The sequence below is a fragment of the Staurois parvus genome, unplaced genomic scaffold (assembly GCF_062004578.1).
Source record: "Staurois parvus isolate SC_StPar_1 unplaced genomic scaffold, SC_StPar_1.0 ptg001530l, whole genome shotgun sequence".
NCBI lineage: Eukaryota > Metazoa > Chordata > Amphibia > Anura > Ranidae > Staurois > Staurois parvus.
Genome location: NW_028319326.1, coordinates 59,215 through 77,771, shown reverse-complemented (window position 1 = coordinate 77,771; position 18,557 = coordinate 59,215). Strand labels below are relative to the sequence as shown.

Genomic DNA, 18,557 nt, shown 5'->3' with positions numbered 1-18,557 from the left:
CACAGTGGTGCATGATCGCGCAATTGTTATTCAAAGCGTGAGAGCGCTGAAAGCTGGCCTGGGCAGGAAGGGGGTAAAAGTGCCCGGTATTGAAGGGGTTAAATTGGGCACAGAAGAGGAGTCTGTGCAGACACCGCTTCCCCATTCCCCCCAATCTAATCCCCCCCACACACTCTATCTAAAAATGAAAACATTTTTTGCCTTTACACAAATTTTATTATATTTTTGCACAGGTCCAGTCCCCAGATCCACATGGCTGGCTTACCTCATGATATGTATTACAGTAGGAGTGGTGACTACACTTATTATTAGGAGAAGTTCACAGGAGGAAAATACATCAGGCGTGTTTACATGTCTTCACCTGAGCGTGTCCTGAATGAGGAAGTCCCCGCCCCCTTCTCAGGTGTATATAGACAGGTGAGCAATGAGGAGCTGGGACAGGTGTGAGAGGCTGTGTACCTGACATGGAGCTGAGGAGAGGTCTGCTGGCCCTGTGCCTCCTGTGTGTGATCCCTGCAGGACGTGCAGAACCGTAAGTAATGACTTAGGGGAGCTATTAGACTGCTTATATGTCTGGTTCCTGTTGGCTCTTTCATACCTATGCAGGTGTATTTATATGAATTTGATATGCCTATTTAAAAAAATTACTATTTTTATATAAATTATCTACAGTAAAATATTTTAATTCAAAGTTTATTATAATATAAAACTATTTTAAAATATTAATGGTGTATTAAAAATAATCTATTGGAATATATATATATATATATATATATATATATATATATATATATATATATATATATATAAATTTATCTAAGAATATTCTAATTATTTTTAATGTAATACTAATGTATATTTAAAACATCCCGTGTGTGTATATTTAAAATCTCAAATTCTTCTATTAAAGTGTTTTTCATATACAATGTTCTAAATCATTTTATTCAAAATACACTCAGAATATTTTTTATATAGAATTAAAAATATTCTATTTTTTTAATGTATTTTGCATTGCTTAAATGTAAAAAATAACTAAATTAATCATTTAAAAGAAATGTTATATATATATTAATTTTTTTTTTTTTTTTTTTTATTTGGCCAGCTAGCAATGAATATTTGTTTCCTGTTTAGAAGTTGATCACTTTTCAGAGGCATTTGACAGGTGGCTCTGAGGCACTAGCTGTGCTAACCATTTAAAAACCACACCACATGCGTTTTGTTTTTTTTTTAGTTGTGGTATGGTCCCTTTTTTACTTGAATACTGCCTGCCAAACACAACCTGCATGTGTTTTTTTTTTTTTTTTTTTTTTTTTTTTTTTTTTTTTTTTTTTTGTGACAGGCTGGCTTTAAGAAGCGGCCCTCTGATAATTGGGAGACATAAGGACTTGTTCAATGCAAAGTGCCAATCTTTGTAATAGCAACCGAATCTCATCTGATGCTCCTCTGGTTCAGGCTTAGAAGGGAATGTAGGCCTCTCTGGTTTCTATGGCTAACTGGCAACCACTCTTCTAAATAAGCCTAGGAGTAGTCGTGGGATTTTGTTTATCAGTTTACACCCCACTGACCTGTTTTTAAAATGCCGGTCACCTGGCTGTTATGGCTTCACTCTCTCCTTTTTTGGGGGGGTGACCACATTCTGACTGTCAACAATTTGCTTTCCTGTGTTGTCACACATGCTTCCGATGGCAGCTATAAGCAGGCACGTGGATGCTCATTTATTTCAGGTACTTGTATAGCGCTGTCAATTTATGCAGCGCTTTACATATATATTGTACATTCATATCAGTCCCTAACCCTCATGGGGCGTACAATCTAAGGTCCCTAACTTACATTCAAACATACACATATTATGGACAATTTAGACAGGATCCAATTAACCTACCTGCATGTCTTTTGGAGTGTGGGAGGAAACCGGAGTACCTGGAGGAGACCCACGCAGGCACAGGGAGAACATGCAAACTCCAGGCAGGTGGTGCCGTGGTTGGGATTTGAACCGGCGACCCCAGTACTGTCAGGCGGAAGTGCTAACCACTAAGCCACTGTGCCGCCCATTACATGTCCCTACAGTGATCTAGACATGGGCCCCCAGGGACGGGCCCTCTGTTAATTAGAGACTTGTTCAATACAAATTGCTGCTTGAGCATAATGGAAAATTGTCCCCTTTTCTAACAGCAACCAGATCCTAGCTGATGCTACTCTAGCTCAGGCTTAGAAGTTGTTGTAGGCCTCTGGTTGCTATGGGCAACCACTCTTCTCAATAAGTCTATATGAGCAGTCCGATACACTCAAGGTAGACTTTTTTTGGTTCTTAAATTTGGCCATTGTTACCTCTTTAGACCTTTGCAGATACTCGGGTGTATGTAAATGGGTGTGAGATGTTGTGTACCTGACAACATGGAGCTAAGGAGGTCTGCTGGCCCTGTGCCTCCTGTGTTATCCCTGCAGGCCATGCACAGCTGTGAGTAATGATTTATGGGAGCTATTAAGCTACATTCACACTAGCTTTCTCAGCAGGCGTCAGGCTTTTGGGAAGCGTTTTAACGCTTCTCAAAGGCCTATGAAAATTCTGCACATGGCAGCACACAGTGCTGTTCACACGGAAGCGTTAGCGTCATGTCTAGTCAGGAGTCAAAGCCTCCCATTCAAGTCTACGGTGCCGCTCTGCAAACTCCTGGCAGGTGGTTGCGACTCAGTTGCAAGGCGGTTGCAGAGCATTAATAACATTTAACTTCATTATAGGCGTTTTGGAGTGCGGTTTTAATGCTTGGCAAACTCCTATCAACTGCCTTAAAACTGCGCATAGGGCGTTTTGGGAGTGTTAAAAAATGCTTCCCAAATGCCTGTCAAATGCTATAGAGGCGTTTGGCAAGAGTTAGAAATAGTCAAGTGTGAATGAGCTTTAAGACTGCTTGTATTTCTAGTTGCTGTTCGCTTTCACAACTATGCATGTGTATTTATATGTATTTGATATGTCTATTTGTTTAATAAAATGATAGAGATATAGATATATATTCTATCATTTTATTAAACAAACATATCAAATTTATAACGCAAATATATACATTATAAATTTGATATGTTTGTTTAATAAAATGAGAGAGAGAGAGAGAGGGATTAAATAAAAAAAATATTCTAACAATATTTCCAAATTTAAAACCTTTTTCTAATAGAATATTTCAATATATAGTAATGATGTAATAAAATATGCTATTAGAATATATAATTTCTTTAATAGAAGTTGGAGATTTTTTTATGTTTATTCTTAAAGTATTTATAATTAAAAATATTAATTTTTTTTTGGGGGGGTGACAACATTCTGACTGTTAACAATTTGCTGTCCCGTGTTGTCACACATGCTCTCGCTAGCTGCTATAAGCAGGCGCATGGATGCTTGTTACATGTCACTACGGTGATCTAGACATGGGCCCCTGTGGACGGGCCCCTCTGATAATTAAGGGACATGGAGACTTGTTCAATACAAATTGTTGCTTCAGCATAATGGAAAATTATCCCCTTTCTAACAGCAACCAGATCCCAGCTGATACTACTCTAGCTCAGGCTTCGAAGTGGTTGTAGGCCTCTGGTCACTATGGGCAACCACTCTTCTCAGTAAGTCTGAGCAGTGGCAGATGCACTCAAGGCAGTGTGTGGGTTTTTTTTTCCAGATTCAGCCATTGTTCCCTTTTTGGATCTCTGGTCTTGCTGACCTAGAACAAGTAAACAAATCAAGAATTCACCATTCATGTCTAGAGCTCTGTAAAACAGCCAGGAAAGTTTCTTGCAGTGACCAAGCTCATTTACATGAAGAGGGAAACTTTTTTTTTTTTTTTTTTGCTAGAAAATTGCTTGGAATCGCCCCCCTCCCAAAAAAAATATAATATATAATTTCTTATTTTCTTTTTTGGCAGAACTAAAAAAATGGAGGGTATGGTAATTTTTATGTGACTTGGTATTTGTACAGTGTGGGGTTTTTTGTTTTTTTTTGGGAGGGGGGGCAAAATACACTCTAATGAATTTTAATGCACAGAAACAATAGAATACCCAATTATTAGGTGTCTATGTACTCAGCATAACATCTTTTATATTTTACCTAACATCTCAGGCTTTAACAGTGGGAGCGCTTGTGGAATGGCGACAAAATACGATACTCGGGCTTCCTGGTGGAATGGAAGAGCCCAGAAAGATGGCCTCATTCTGGTATAACCACTTCAACCAGGCGGCATACAGGCATGTTGCGGAGGCTGAAGTGGTTAAGCTGCAGAGACAGTGGACTTCTCTGCATGTGTGCGCCCATGTTTTGCAAAATGTATCTTCCCCCCCCCCCCCCCCCCCCCTGTTTGGTCAATGGGGCTATGCTGCAACTGCCCCACAACAGGTAGTGCATTCCTCCTCACCACCTGTCAACTCCCCTCTGAAAAGTGATTGATTGCAGAATGCTTTTCAGAAGGCACAGTCGGTGTAAACGAGCCCTTAAAAGTGCCTTTCTCTGCATACAACTTTGGACCTTTCTGTAATAGTTGGGTTTAGATATGTGCCGTCCAGAAATTTCCATTTCACATCTAAGTAAAATTCTGTTGTGACAAAAGCTGGTGTTGAGATTGCTTTCCTCGTTCGTGACTTCACTGTATCCTGGGGAGCCCACCCCGGTACACGGCTTACATTAACACCCCAAAAGCAGTCTACTATGTTCACCTTTTGTTGCATGTTTCACCCATGTGGGTTTTTTTTTTTTTTTTTTTTGAGGATCGTGTAACGTGTTCCCACTCCTGCTGCTTTCCTCCAGTTCAGCCCACCCGGCCACCTCATTCATTCAGAGTTCTATGAATTAACTATAAATACTGACAGTCTTTGAGAATGACTTGTTCTCAATGAACTGTGAGGGCGCTGGTGACCTCTGGTAGTCCATTGATTCCTCCTGTCTTTCAGCAACTGCCTGCTTGTATTTTTTATATTGTTTAAAGATTAACTTGGCCTTTTTAAACTTTTTTTTTTTTTTTTCCCCCTTTGCAGCAGTGGTTCTCCAACCTGTGGGTCGCAACCCCTTTGGGGGTCCAACGACCCTTTCACAGGGGTCCCCTAAGACCATCAGAAAACACATATTTCCGCTGTGTAGAGGGCTGCTGCTGTGTAGAGGGCTGCTGCTGTGTAGAGGGCTGCTGCTGTGTAGAGGGCTGCTGCTGTGTAGAGGGCTGCTGCTGTGTAGAGGGCTGCTGCTGTGTAGAGGGCTGCTGCTGTGTAGAGGGCTGCTGCTGTGTAGAGGGCTGCTGCTGTGTAGAGGGCTGCTGCTGTGTAGAGGGCTGCTGCTGTGTAGAGGGCTGCTGCTGTGTAGAGGGCTGCTGCTGTGTAGAGGGCTGCTGCTGTGTAGAGGGCTGCTGCTGTGTAGAGGGCTGCTGCTGTGTAGAGGGCTGCTGCTGTGTAGAGGGCTGCTGCTGTGTAGAGGGCTGCTGCTGTGTAGAGGGCTGCTGCTGTGTAGAGGGCTGCTGCTGTGTAGAGGGCTGCTGCTGTGTAGAGGGCTGCTGCTGTGTAGAGGGCTGCTGCTGTGTAGAGGGCTGCTGCTGTGTAGAGGGCTGCTGCTGTGTAGAGGGCTGCTGCTGTGTAGAGGGCTGCTGCTGTGTAGAGGGCTGCTGCTGTGTAGAGGGCTGCTGCTGTGTAGAGGGCTGCTGCTGTGTAGAGGGCTGCTGCTGTGTAGAGGGCTGCTGCTGTGTAGAGGGCTGCTGCTGTGTAGAGGGCTGCTGCTGTGTAGAGGGCTGCTGCTGTGTAGAGGGCTGCTGCTGTGTAGAGGGCTGCTGCTGTGTAGAGGGCTGCTGCTGTGTAGAGGGCTGCTGCTGTGTAGAGGGCTGCTGCTGTGTAGAGGGCTGCTGCTGTGTAGAGGGCTGCTGCTGTGTAGAGGGCTGCTGCTGTGTAGAGGGCTGCTGCTGTGTAGAGGGCTGCTGCTGTGTAGAGGGCTGCTGCTGTGTAGAGGGCTGCTGCTGTGTAGAGGGCTGCTGCTGTGTAGAGGGCTGCTGCTGTGTAGAGGGCTGCTGCTGTGTAGAGGGCTGCTGCTGTGTAGAGGGCTGCTGCTGTGTAGAGGGCTGCTGCTGTGTAGAGGGCTGCTGCTGTGTAGAGGGCTGCTGCTGTGTAGAGGGCTGCTGCTGTGTAGAGGGCTGCTGCTGTGTAGAGGGCTGCTGCTGTGTAGAGGGCTGCTGCTGTGTAGAGGGCTGCTGCTGTGTAGAGGGCTGCTGCTGTGTAGAGGGCTGCTGCTGTGTAGAGGGCTGCTGCTGTGTAGAGGGCTGCTGCTGTGTAGAGGGCTGCTGCTGTGTAGAGGGCTGCTGCTGTGTAGAGGGCTGCTGCTGTGTAGAGGGCTGCTGCTGTGTAGAGGGCTGCTGCTGTGTAGAGGGCTGCTGCTGTGTAGAGGGCTGCTGCTGTGTAGAGGGCTGCTGCTGTGTAGAGGGCTGCTGCTGTGTAGAGGGCTGCTGCTGTGTAGAGGGCTGCTGCTGTGTAGAGGGCTGCTGCTGTGTAGAGGGCTGCTGCTGTGTAGAGGGCTGCTGCTGTGTAGAGGGCTGCTGCTGTGTAGAGGGCTGCTGCTGTGTAGAGGGCTGCTGCTGTGTAGAGGGCTGCTGCTGTGTAGAGGGCTGCTGCTGTGTAGAGGGCTGCTGCTGTGTAGAGGGCTGCTGCTGTGTAGAGGGCTGCTGCTGTGTAGAGGGCTGCTGCTGTGTAGAGGGCTGCTGCTGTGTAGAGGGCTGCTGCTGTGTAGAGGGCTGCTGCTGTGTAGAGGGCTGCTGCTGTGTAGAGGGCTGCTGCTGTGTAGAGGGCTGCTGCTGTGTAGAGGGCTGCTGCTGTGTAGAGGGCTGCTGCTGTGTAGAGGGCTGCTGCTGTGTAGAGGGCTGCTGCTGTGTAGAGGGCTGCTGCTGTGTAGAGGGCTGCTGCTGTGTAGAGGGCTGCTGCTGTGTAGAGGGCTGCTGCTGTGTAGAGGGCTGCTGCTGTGTAGAGGGCTGCTGCTGTGTAGAGGGCTGCTGCTGTGTAGAGGGCTGCTGCTGTGTAGAGGGCTGCTGCTGTGTAGAGGGCTGCTGCTGTGTAGAGGGCTGCTGCTGTGTAGAGGGCTGCTGCTGTGTAGAGGGCTGCTGCTGTGTAGGTAAAACGACACTCATGAATTATAATTACTGGGTAACTTTTATGGTTGGGGGTCACCACAACATGAGGGTCTGTATTAAAGGGTCACGGCATTAGGAAGCTTGAGAACCACTGCTTTGCAGCATTGGTACATGTCCAGCAGGCCATTGTTTTGGACTGTCCCTTGCCTATTTATCCAAAAAAATAGCATGTACTGATTTCTAAGATTTGGCTTCCATTGAATTTGCTTTACGTACATTCAGCTTAATAATAATCACATGCAGGCTGGAGACTTCCTTTTGAAAATAAAAGGCTTGCAAATAAATGCTGCCACCTTCAGGTTGCATCTACAGTGCCATCTGTTAAATACTGTCATTGTCAGATACAATTACAGTGTATTACATAACACAAGTTGATTCTTACTGCTATGACTACAGACTCTGACTGCCAGCACCAATATTCTAATCTGCATGTACATACCAAATGGAAGTGGAAGATTGCCTTAAAGCAGTATGTAATATACCAATGCATATTTCAAACCTTTTCAGAGCAAGTGGCTTTGTTGAAGCATTTACAACCGCCTTCGACATTGGTAAAACAAAATACCCTATATTTAAATTATTTTTTATATATACACTCAGGTGTGCACAACATTGCAAATGTACAATGTTAATGGCTATAATACTAATGACTAATAAAAATCAGTTAAGTAAATGGTTGTAAGTGTAACAAACTATAGGTAAAGCTAAGATTTATTGGGGCTGACTTGCTAAAACTGGAGAGTGCAAAATCTGGTGCAGCTGTGCATAGTAGCCAATCGGCTCCAAACTTCAGCTTCGTCAATTAAGCGTTTGGCAGCCGATTGGTTTCTATACAGAGCTGCACCAGATTTTGCAATTGGCTGCCAGGTGTTGCCAAACTCTTAATTGAGGAACCTAAAGTTTGGAGCCGATTGGCTACTATGCACAGCTGCACCAGATTTTACACTCTCCAGTGTTGTCAAATCAACCCCCAATGTCATTGGAAAGAATTTTACCACAATTTCAAAGCACAAGCAGTACTACACACATCAATGAAACTTTATAGACTATAAATATTAAACACACCTAAATAGGCAAAAACACTAAACTGACCAGTTTACCTAAGTTGCATTAATTTCGCATTGCTCTGTCTGTACGGAATGGGCTCCAATTTTTATTTTTCTTTTCTCTAACTTTTTTTTTCTTACGTTTATAGCAGTGGTTTTCAACTGGGGCCCAGATGTGGCTTTTATTGTCCTTTATCTGTCCCTTGGGGCACTATTCCACCAACTAATTCCAAAGATGGAGCACCATTCCCCCTACTGGCACTATCAGTGGGGGGACTATTCTTCTCATTGATGTCAACAATGGGAAAATATTCCTTTTATTAAGACTGCTGAGGCATTTTCGACTCCCACTCTCCAGTCCAGCCCCCCAAATGCTTGAAGGATAGTAAAATGGTCCTTTTGCTTGGACCCCTGGTTCCCGGTATGGGGATACACAAACTTAGAGTGGCAAATAGGCTCAGGCTTTATGATCGCCTTTGATGCTGAATGTGTATTTTCCCTTGTTTGGATAGTCTTGCATGTTGACTGGCTGTATCCTGTAAAAGTCTAATAAGGCTATAAATGCAAAATTACAGAACAGATCTGTTAATTGCCCACAACAGGGACTTAAATTCCCTTTCCAGGGTGAAGGTGTGCTTTAACCACTTGGCAACCACACTATAGCTGAATGACTACCACAATGCAGCTGTCCAGTTCTGGGAGGGCATTCATTGATTTCTTCCCAGAACCACTCACCTGCTGTGGCGAGCACCCGGCACCCTCTGTGATCAATGTAAAGGCGAATCAGTGGGCATTTACTATGTGTTCAGCTGTGTCCAATCACAGCTGATCGCGATGCAAATACACTTTATCAGCAGTACTTTTTTCCTGCTGCGACAGTGTGGAAAGACCTCTACACTGATTATCAGTGCAGCCTAACTGTGTATCAGTTCTGCCAGTTCCATGGATCAGTGCAGCCTCTGATCAGCACAAATCAGTGAAGGTGAAAAATTACCTGTTTTGCTAAAATTTTATAATAGAAACTAAAATAAATATATATATATATATATATATATATATATATATATATTTATTTTTTTTTTAATCCAAATTAAATACCACAAAAAAGCTTTGTGGAAAAAATGATAAAAATGTAATGGGTACAGTGTTGCATGACCGCGCAATTCAGTCAGTGTGACCACTCTGAAAGCTGAAAATTGGCCTGGGCAGGAAGGTGAAAGTGTCCGGTAGGCAAGGGGTTAACAGTACATGTGAGAGACTAGGCCAGCAATGGGCAAACTGCGGGCCGCATATGGCCCGGCGGACCTTTTAATCTGGCCTGCGGAGCTAGGCTCCTCTCACAGTCCGCCCTGAAGACAGGTGTAGCATGAAAATCTGTCTCCTAAGAGGATCTGTCCCCCTCGACGTATCTGCGCATGTGCCGGAGATCGCCGATCGGCTGCTAATGCCTGAAACTGGCACATGCGCAGATACGTCGAGGGGGACAGATCCTCATAGGAGACAGATTTTCATGCTACACCGGAACGGCGCGGGAACACGGCGAGAGGAACACGCAGAGCAAAGGTAAGTGAATTGATGCAGGGGGGACTTGGGGACTTAATATGGGGGGATGAATTACTATATGGGGGATGAATTACTATATGGGGGATGAATTACTATGCTTACTATGGGGGAATATTACTATACTTACTATGGATGACACATACACATCATTCATCTACTCTTGGTCCGGCCCCCGGGTCCAATATATGAACCCATTGCGGCCCTCAAGTCAAAAAGTTTGCCCACCCCTGGACTAGGCTATATCTATACCTGTATAATCCTTTCATAAAGACAATGAGGGGAATTTATCAAAACTGGAGCAGCTGTGAATGGCAGTCAAACAGCTTCTGTCTTCAGCTTATTCATGTAAGTGCTGAAAATGAAAGCTGGAAGCTAATTTGGTTGCCATGCACAGCTGCTCCAGTTTTGATGTATTCCGTTTTATATATTTTCTGTACTGGGCCTTGCTAGACCCTAAATGTGCTTCAAAGCACACTACACTTCAGGCTGGCCATGGGCCTGAGATTGAGCTCTGCAGTCACTTTTGTAGCAGTTTTCTTCTTCCGGGTCACAATCCTGTGCAATGTTGTTTTTTTTTTTTTTATTTTCCAGTCAGTTGACCTTGTCGACCGCGCTTATACTTATACACTTTCCAGAAATAGTCATCTGATATGCCACAATCACCTTTTGATACTGGACGCCGCAAATAAATTGGCAACTTCAGTCAGGCACCAGCAATTTTTCTCTCCTTTGAAGCCCCGTAATCTGACATGACTCCGTATCACTAGCAGCACACAGTGAATGAGTAGTGAGGCTTCCCACCTGTTAGCGCAGTGTCTCATCACACAGCGGAAGCAAAAGAATGTTATCACTTTCAGCGTGAAACATTGACCCTTTCACACCTGCAAATCATGGTGTTTTTTTTGTCCAACCCCTGTGTATTTTTTGTATTGAAAAAAATTAGTAAACGGTTACTAGTAAAGTTCTGCTTTAAAGTGTTAACGCACAAAAGTACAATCAGTCTGTATATGCAGTAAAGCATGCTTGTTATACTCGCTGTGGAACCTAAGGGGTTAATCCTCAGCATTGTTTAACCACTTGATCTCCAGAGAATTTACCCCCCTTAATGACCACGCCTCTTTTTGCTACTCGGCGCTGCACTAATTCAACTGATAATTGCGCGGTCATGCAATGCTGCACCCAAACAAAATTTACGTCCTTTTTTCACACAAATTGAGCTTTCTTTCGGTGGTATTTGATCGCCTGTGCGCTTATTTTTTGCGCTATAAAAAACTGAACTTTTTGAGGAAAACAATATTTTGGACTTTTTGCTCTAAAATATGTCCAGTAAAAAAAAAAATTTAAAACAAATTTAGTCAATTTCTGCCAAAATGCATTCTGTGACATGTCTTTGCTAAAAAAACCCAAATAAACCTCAATACGTGTAAATTAATTGGTTTACGGGAAAGTTATGGTGGGAAAGATACAGGGATTTTTAGTTTGTGTGGTGTGTGGGTGTTTTTTTTTTTTTTTTTTTTTTACTTATGGCGGTACTGCGGCTGACATTGGGGGGTACCAACTTGGGGTCACTGACATCCCCAGTAACACCAATTAGTGATCAGTGCAAAAAAAGACACTGTACTAATGGCACTGGGGAGGAAGGGGTTAAGTTTGTTTTTCAGTGACAGGGTTAACTGAGGGAGTGTTTTACTAGGGGGCGGGGTGTGTACTGCAATGAACACCGCTGATCGGGAGAGAGAAACTCTTCTGTCCCAATCAGCCTGTCCTGGAGCTGTCAGGGAACTGACAGAAAGCACAGCTACTGCAGCTGTGCTCTGTCAGCAATCACCGGGACATAGCCAGTAACGACCAGCTGTGACCCGGCGACTGACATCCGCGGCTGTGATCGGCGGGACTGGTAGGGCGGTGGCACGCTGTGCGCGCCCCCTACCTGTTTACAAAACATACGTTTTTAAAATGTGGTTTTGCCCAGCTGTGCCACCCTGCCGCTGTATTTATACAGTGGCTGGGCGGCATGTGGTTAAAATGTTTTGATACGGTCTTCTGTAATTCTCCCTTTCTACTGACTTGGGGCAAGCTGCACATGCTCAGTTTCAGTTTGGGGTGTATTGCTAAAGAGAGATTACTTCTCCCCCCCCCCCCCCCCCCCCCCCCCCCCCCCCCCCCCCCCCGGGTAAGTTCATGTGCTGTCCAGGCAGAGGGTCAGGGGATATGCAGCCTCATAGGACTATCTGGGGAGAATGAACTTCTCCTACATGCTTTAACCAGTGCTCTGCTGGACACAAGTCATAAGACTGCGTATACTGCTGATGAGAAAAGGTATTTAGCAGTTTATATTTACTAAAATAATTGCATTTTCATGTTCTGTTTACTGTGAGAGACCAGATAAAGTATTACTAAACCTAGGACACTGCATTCACTAAGTGATCTAGAGGGGGGTGAAAATGCACTTGCAACAAAGTTATCCCTATGAGTTTTGAAGGGAACCAAGCAAGATAGATGCAGGAGCTACAATTGCCAACTTTCTTCCTAAATATGCAGGCTGTTGGTCTGTCATTGTTGCAGACCACCAAAAATGGTGCCATTTAGAACAAATATGACATCATTGAAATTGTGACTCTGGCAGGAAGGACAAGGATGACAACCTTGAGTTGTCGTCCAAAAATATCTGTCTTCTGCATGTGGTGTTTTGTGTGGGTGGTCCCCCCCAACCAGTTTATTAATGAGAACCCCAGCAGATGGCTTTCACTCTAATGGTCCATTCTGATCCTTGATACATTTGAGGCCCTTCACATGGCTTCACTGGAAACCAACTGTCTTGTGTCCAAGTGCATAGCTTGTTATGTTCCTCAGCAGTCTAGTACATTCCTGCATATTGGCAGAATGTGAGCTCCTGTCTCCTTACAAAGAGCCCTATTTTTCCTCCCAGACATACTGCTGTCACTTTGATTGTCTGCTCTTATAATTCATCAACTTTGTTTTGCCGTATTCTGTGGCCACGTAGTGCTCCAAAACGTGATTCCAGAGGACAGATTGGGTTTTGTCAGCGATGATGGAAGTCTCTTGTAATGTTCAGTGAACACGATGGAATGTATGATAGTATAAATATGAGACTTCTTCTCAGGGCGTTCTCAAAAGGTTTATTCTTCTGGAGCACTTGACATAGTTTGATCTCTCAAGCTAGCCAAAGCCTATATTTTGGAAGCTGTCCAGAACATCTTCTGGGAATTTTTATAGAAGCTTTCTTGTATTCAATTTTTTTTTTTGCAGATCAAAAATGTTGTTTTGGCATGGTGCACTTAGAGCAAGTGGTCATAATTCCCTTCAACACTCAGTAAGATCAAAGAGAATTGCCTATTATTGGCCAGACATCTTATAGTCTGATTGGAAACTTCACTTGCAGCCCAGTGCATTGGAACTGATATATTTTCACCAAACAGAGCTCTGACCTTGTGAACTACATTAACTACTGGTTAATAGAACCGTAAAAAATACAAATTGCACTTCTCACTTTGCTCATTATGCAGTAGTAAACCACCGGAAGGAAAAAAAAAACCCCTGCAAGGTAATGTGCTAACATGCATTGCATACTAGCACATTATGTAGGACTTGTCTTAACATGAAGCCCTCCAGTGGTCCACTATCGCTGTAGCTGAGGCTTCCATCTTCCCCTGGTCTTCCTTCCAGGTGCGCAAGCTCCAGCCATTTGACTGGCCGGGTCGCTATGACATCACTCCCACGCCACAGCACAGTACTCTGAAGGAACAGCACGGGTATGCCGTTCCTTCAGAGCAGCATTTCCGTTCCTTCACAGTGCATGCGCTGGCTCTACAGAAGAGTATCTCCCAAACTGCACGTTTTTAGGAGATTAATTTTAAGCTTACCACTAGGTAAAAGTTAAGTAGTTTACTACTACTTTTAAAGCCTCCTATTATGGTGGACTGTTATCCAATCTGTGTGATTTGTTCAAAATGATCAAATTCCCAAACAATCCAATAGACCTAACTTCCCTTCCAGTTGATTGATTTAGATTAATTTTGGTTGAACTTAGGCTGGCCATACATTATACAATTTTTATCTTCCAATTTTCTGCCCAATTTCCTTTAGATTTACCTTCAACTGTATAGTGCAAGGGCCTGCCTAATTGGATACAACTGAAAGTGTTTAGGTTTGTCCTATTATATGGTTTTTGGTAAATCTAAACCAAAAATCTCCAGATAATTGTATAATGTATGGCCAGCCTTAGTTGATCAGCCATAGTGTAAAATTATTGATCATGTTGCATTGATTGGTAGCGCTGATTTGCTTTGTGAATTTTTTGACTTTTGAGCAATTTAGATTTTATAAGAATGCATGTTGAAAACGGAGATACATTCAAGTTGTAATCTGTAACTTGCATTTGAGATGCAATCTGTAACTTATGATTGTATCTTCCAACTTTCAGTGTGTGCATTCAAAAAAATGGGTTGTGGACTAGATCAATTCCTATGAGGAGAGGTCAATTGGAAAACAAAACTATATCAATCTGTATGGCTGCTGTTATTGAGTTGCAAGTCATCCCACATGAAGTTCAAATTTCGCCTACTCTGCTCACTTTTAGGCGATCTCTGAAAACCTCTCTACAGGGAAGCCTATCCTGCCCTCAGCTAATAATGGAATCTTCTATTCCTCCTACCAGTCCATCCCCCAGTTACTTTTTTTTTTTTTTTTTTTGTACCACCAGCCCCTCCCTCTTTGTGAGCTCCCAGGGGCGAACTGACAACTCATAGGGCCCCTGTGTCCTTGCCCAAACTCAAAAGCCTATGAAAAAGGTACCAGGGGCATCTCATGGGGCCCCCTACTGACCTCGGGCAGTGGCCGAGTTTCCAAATGGTCGGTGTGCACTTGGGCCCTCCTATCCCTCTTGTATTGGACTGTATTGTCTCCTGTTATATTGTAAAGCGCTGAGCAAACTGTTGGCACTATATAAATCCTGTATAATAATTTTCCTGCATTCTGAGAATCTTTTGAGAATTGGCATGCAAACCTCTTATCTAGTATATTGTGTCCCTTTTTTCTCACTTTCTGTTCCAGAGACATCCTGATGTATCATGGACAATAAGTAAAGCCGGAAATGTCAAATGGGAACAAATGTTGGGTTGGTGCAGTGGCAGTGCTCAGACATATTGCAGAACTTGTAAAACAATGATCCCTATGGGAAGGCTCACCCAATCAGGACACTTACAACAGTTCAGAGTAGTCAGATGTGTAGGCCTGAACTTCTGATGGAATCTGTCAAGGAGAACAGAGTGTGGCCTGACTGGTCCAACCCAAAGGGGAGCTTCCGACGAAGATGCAGACATCGGCTCTATTCTCTCCCTACCACTAGTGCTGTCCCTGACAGATGCATACCCTGTCCCTATACTAGCCACTTGCAAAATGCGCACCTAACCCAAGAGCAGAGACTTTGCATTACATAAGATGGTCACCTGGATCAACACATCCAACTGGATCACTGCTCCAGGGGACTGAGGAAACCATAGAGAATCCCAGTTTCTCCTGATTCCTATTCCAGTTACAATGCCACTGTAGACTGCAGCTGCCTACACAAGCAAAGATGGTGTTTTTTTTTTGTTTGCTTTTCCCTACATAGTTTTGGCTGATGTTCCAAATGGTGGAAACAATTATGGGTATGTGGGGTGGGTGGCTTTTTTTTTTTTTTTTCTTTTTTTTTTTTTTTACACTTCTCAAACCAACAGAGCACAGATGCCATAGCTAACTTATTTGGTATAAATGTTGAAACCCTTATATCAAACTGAAATCTGTTACTATATTTATCAGTTTTTATTATATTTAGCTGTTGCTTAATCAGGTAATGTAATCAAAACTGAGTACTTAAAATGCCTCCACTTTCTGTATCTAAAACTCTATTGGCTCACAGGTGTGATAACTTGTCCAAAATCCTTAGCTTTAGGTATTGGAAAGGATTCTGTATGTCAGAAAAGCTGCCCATATTTATTTCAATTGTTAGGAAATCTAAGGGTGCATTCACACCTGAGTGATTTTTCTACTTGAAGCTTGTAACTCTAAAATGCTCAAGCCAATTCCCATTCATTTCAATGCCCCTGCTCATGTGTTCTGTCACCTGAAGCAAAATGCCTATAGCTCAAAGTACATCAGCTTCTTTTTGGCAAATTACACGGTTTTTGACTCCATAGACTTTAATAGAAACGCCTGAAAATGTGACTAGCATTTTTTGCGAGGTTTTTGGCTCAAACAGCAGCTGTCCACCCTTAATTTCCTCTCCCTAGTGCTTTCTATTGGCTAAACAAAGACTCCTGAAGCTGTAAAAATGCTTGTAATACACTTCTAAAAACTCTCAATAAAACCACCAGTAAATCTCTACGCTCAGGGGTGAATGCAGCCTTAAGATTTTACCAACTCAACCATGCAAGGGCCTACCTAAAAAATCCATTCAATGTGTATCTGATAGTCTATGAATTCTATCATTCTGTAGTGTGAGGACCAATCTGATCAGACAGGATTTTGTATGTTTTACACATTGGGGTTGACTTATTAAAGGCAATTAGACTGTGCACTTTGCAGTTCCTCCAGAGCTTAGTAACTGAGCAGAAGCTCTACTGACTTCATCCATCATCCAGTCATGTATAAGTAAAAATGGCAAAGACCATAACATTGAGGTCATTTAGAGTTGATTGCAAATTTTTTTATTGACACTATCACTCCCTTGGACAAATTTTTCTAAATCTAAACTTTTTACATCTGAAAATATTGATTGCTCCCCTATATCCTATATACAGATTCTTGGTTATGGTACTCTATAAATTAGTCAGTCAGGGACACTTGGACATAATCATAATTTTTATGTTCTGTTTTCCTTTTAGCACACTTCTAGATTTAATTACATGTTCCTCACTATTCCACCCTTTTGTATAATTTTATTAGTTTTGTAGGATCCATGTCTGTGGTTTTATAGGTGTGTACAAAGTATCTGGAAGTCAGCCAAGGAGTTTGAGTCAGGTGTGTGATGACCTGTAGGATAAATGTTACCTAAGAATGCAGTTTGGATTTTAGTGACTCGCTGTTTGTCATGTTGTCAAATGTTGATAGATCCCAGGAAGACTTACAAAAACACCCAAAGCAGATGATACATGGCATAAAGTAGACCGTCAAGTACAGGTCTGCATGAATAAATTCACTTGTCACAATATAATTTAAGTCACCTTTTATCATGAAAATGATACTGTATGTGATAGTGCTGGACAGACTGCAATAATATTGGTTCCGATGGATCTACCATAATTACATCTGTGATTGAAGGCTAGTGTGGGTGGACTCTGTTCTGGTCCTAGGCTGCTACCTCTGATGGTAAGTTCTTAAAGTGATATTAAAGGCCATTAAAAAAAGTACACATGTCAGTTACCTGCTCTGCAGTGGCTTTGCACAGCACAGTCTTGATCCTCTTCTTGGGCCCCGTAGTGCTCTTGTCCCCTGCCTAATTCCCCCAGAGCAAGCAGCTTGCTATGGGGCCACCCAAGAAGGCTCACTCCCGAGCCTCTGCTCTGCTTGTCTATTTACACAAAGCCACAACACGGATCCATCCCCTTTCTCCTCAATTGGCTGGCTGTGATTGATAGCCATAGCCAATAGCTTCTGCTACTGTCTCAGCCAACAAGGAGGGAGAGTCTCCAGATAGCCAACTCTCTCATCCACATTGCTGGATCATGATTGGGCTCAGGTGTGTATTATGAGGTAAAGAGAACAGGTGGCGCACACACCTAGTGCATTATCCAAGGTTTATTGTAAGGAGTAAACAAATTAAAGCCTGTATCTAAAAAGCATAGAAAAATGACGATGGCCACAACGGCAGGCAAGGTGTTCTCACTGTCAGTGCAGTCAAATGGCTGATGCGTTTCAGGGACTAATCCTTTTCCTCAGAGGTAATGACCAGCCTCTGATACAGATGTGTAAATGAATGGAAAGTGGGAGCCTTGCTGGTGATGAGTGGCTAGGGATGCTGTTGAACACAAGGTTTTTTTTTTTTTTTTTACACTCATGCATAGTGGATGAAGGTAAAAAACCTTGAGCAAAATAGTCTAGCACTATCCCTGGGTATACAGTGAAATGTTTTCCTTCAAAGAAGCAGATGTGTGTTCAAAGTATGGGTGGACTTTGTTTTGGTCCTAGGCTGCTAGCTCTGTTCATGACAAAGGGATCCTTCAGTAGATACATTCTTGGGTGTGTACTGAGGAGTTTCTATCTCATTTATTTTTTTATTTATTTATTTTTTTTCCAGACAAATTTCAGTTTCCATCCCTAGCATCCTGATGAGTGGAGAGACGGGAATGGCATGTCTGACAGTCAAACGACACACTGATCCTGTGGATGTTCAGGTTACCCTTGAAGTTGGTGAGACGAACTACACTGTTGTCAACGAGCAGGTCCCACCTGGTGACATCTTTAAAACTTATAAAGTTCAGGTTAGTGTTGAGCTATTTTTTTTTTTTTTTTTTTTTTTTTTCCCAGCCATGGTGTAATATGGGTAGCAGGAGTGGTGCACTTTACACGAAGGCCTAGACTGATAGTCAACATTAGCTGAAGGTCTCAGACTGAATTTTTTTTGCTAATGAGCAAAGCACATGTGCTCTATGTATTCCACCTGTTTCCAGTGCATACATATGTTTATGAACACAATAACAAGTTTGTGACCCTAACTAGTATGGCAGCCAGCCAAGGTATTACACCCATAAACCTGGTGAGGGAGATGCACACCTCTCCATAATGTGGATTGGTTGGTGGGGGTGTGATTAAAGTACAT

At 43.3% G+C, this 18,557-nt stretch overlaps 1 protein-coding gene across 1 annotated transcript in view; it reads left to right on the top strand.

Moving 5' to 3' along the window:
* Positions 1-397: 397 nt before the first annotated feature.
* Positions 398-18,557, top strand: part of LOC149435356 (ovostatin-like) — a gene marked incomplete at its 3' end in the record, with an annotated part of 77,295 nt that continues 59,135 nt past the window's right edge. Inside the window, exons 1-2 of the mRNA XM_089662734.1 lie at positions 398-532; positions 18,036-18,219. Of these exons, the coding sequence (XP_089518860.1) occupies positions 465-532; positions 18,036-18,219 (252 nt within the window). The remainder of the gene's footprint in view (positions 533-18,035; positions 18,220-18,557) is intronic.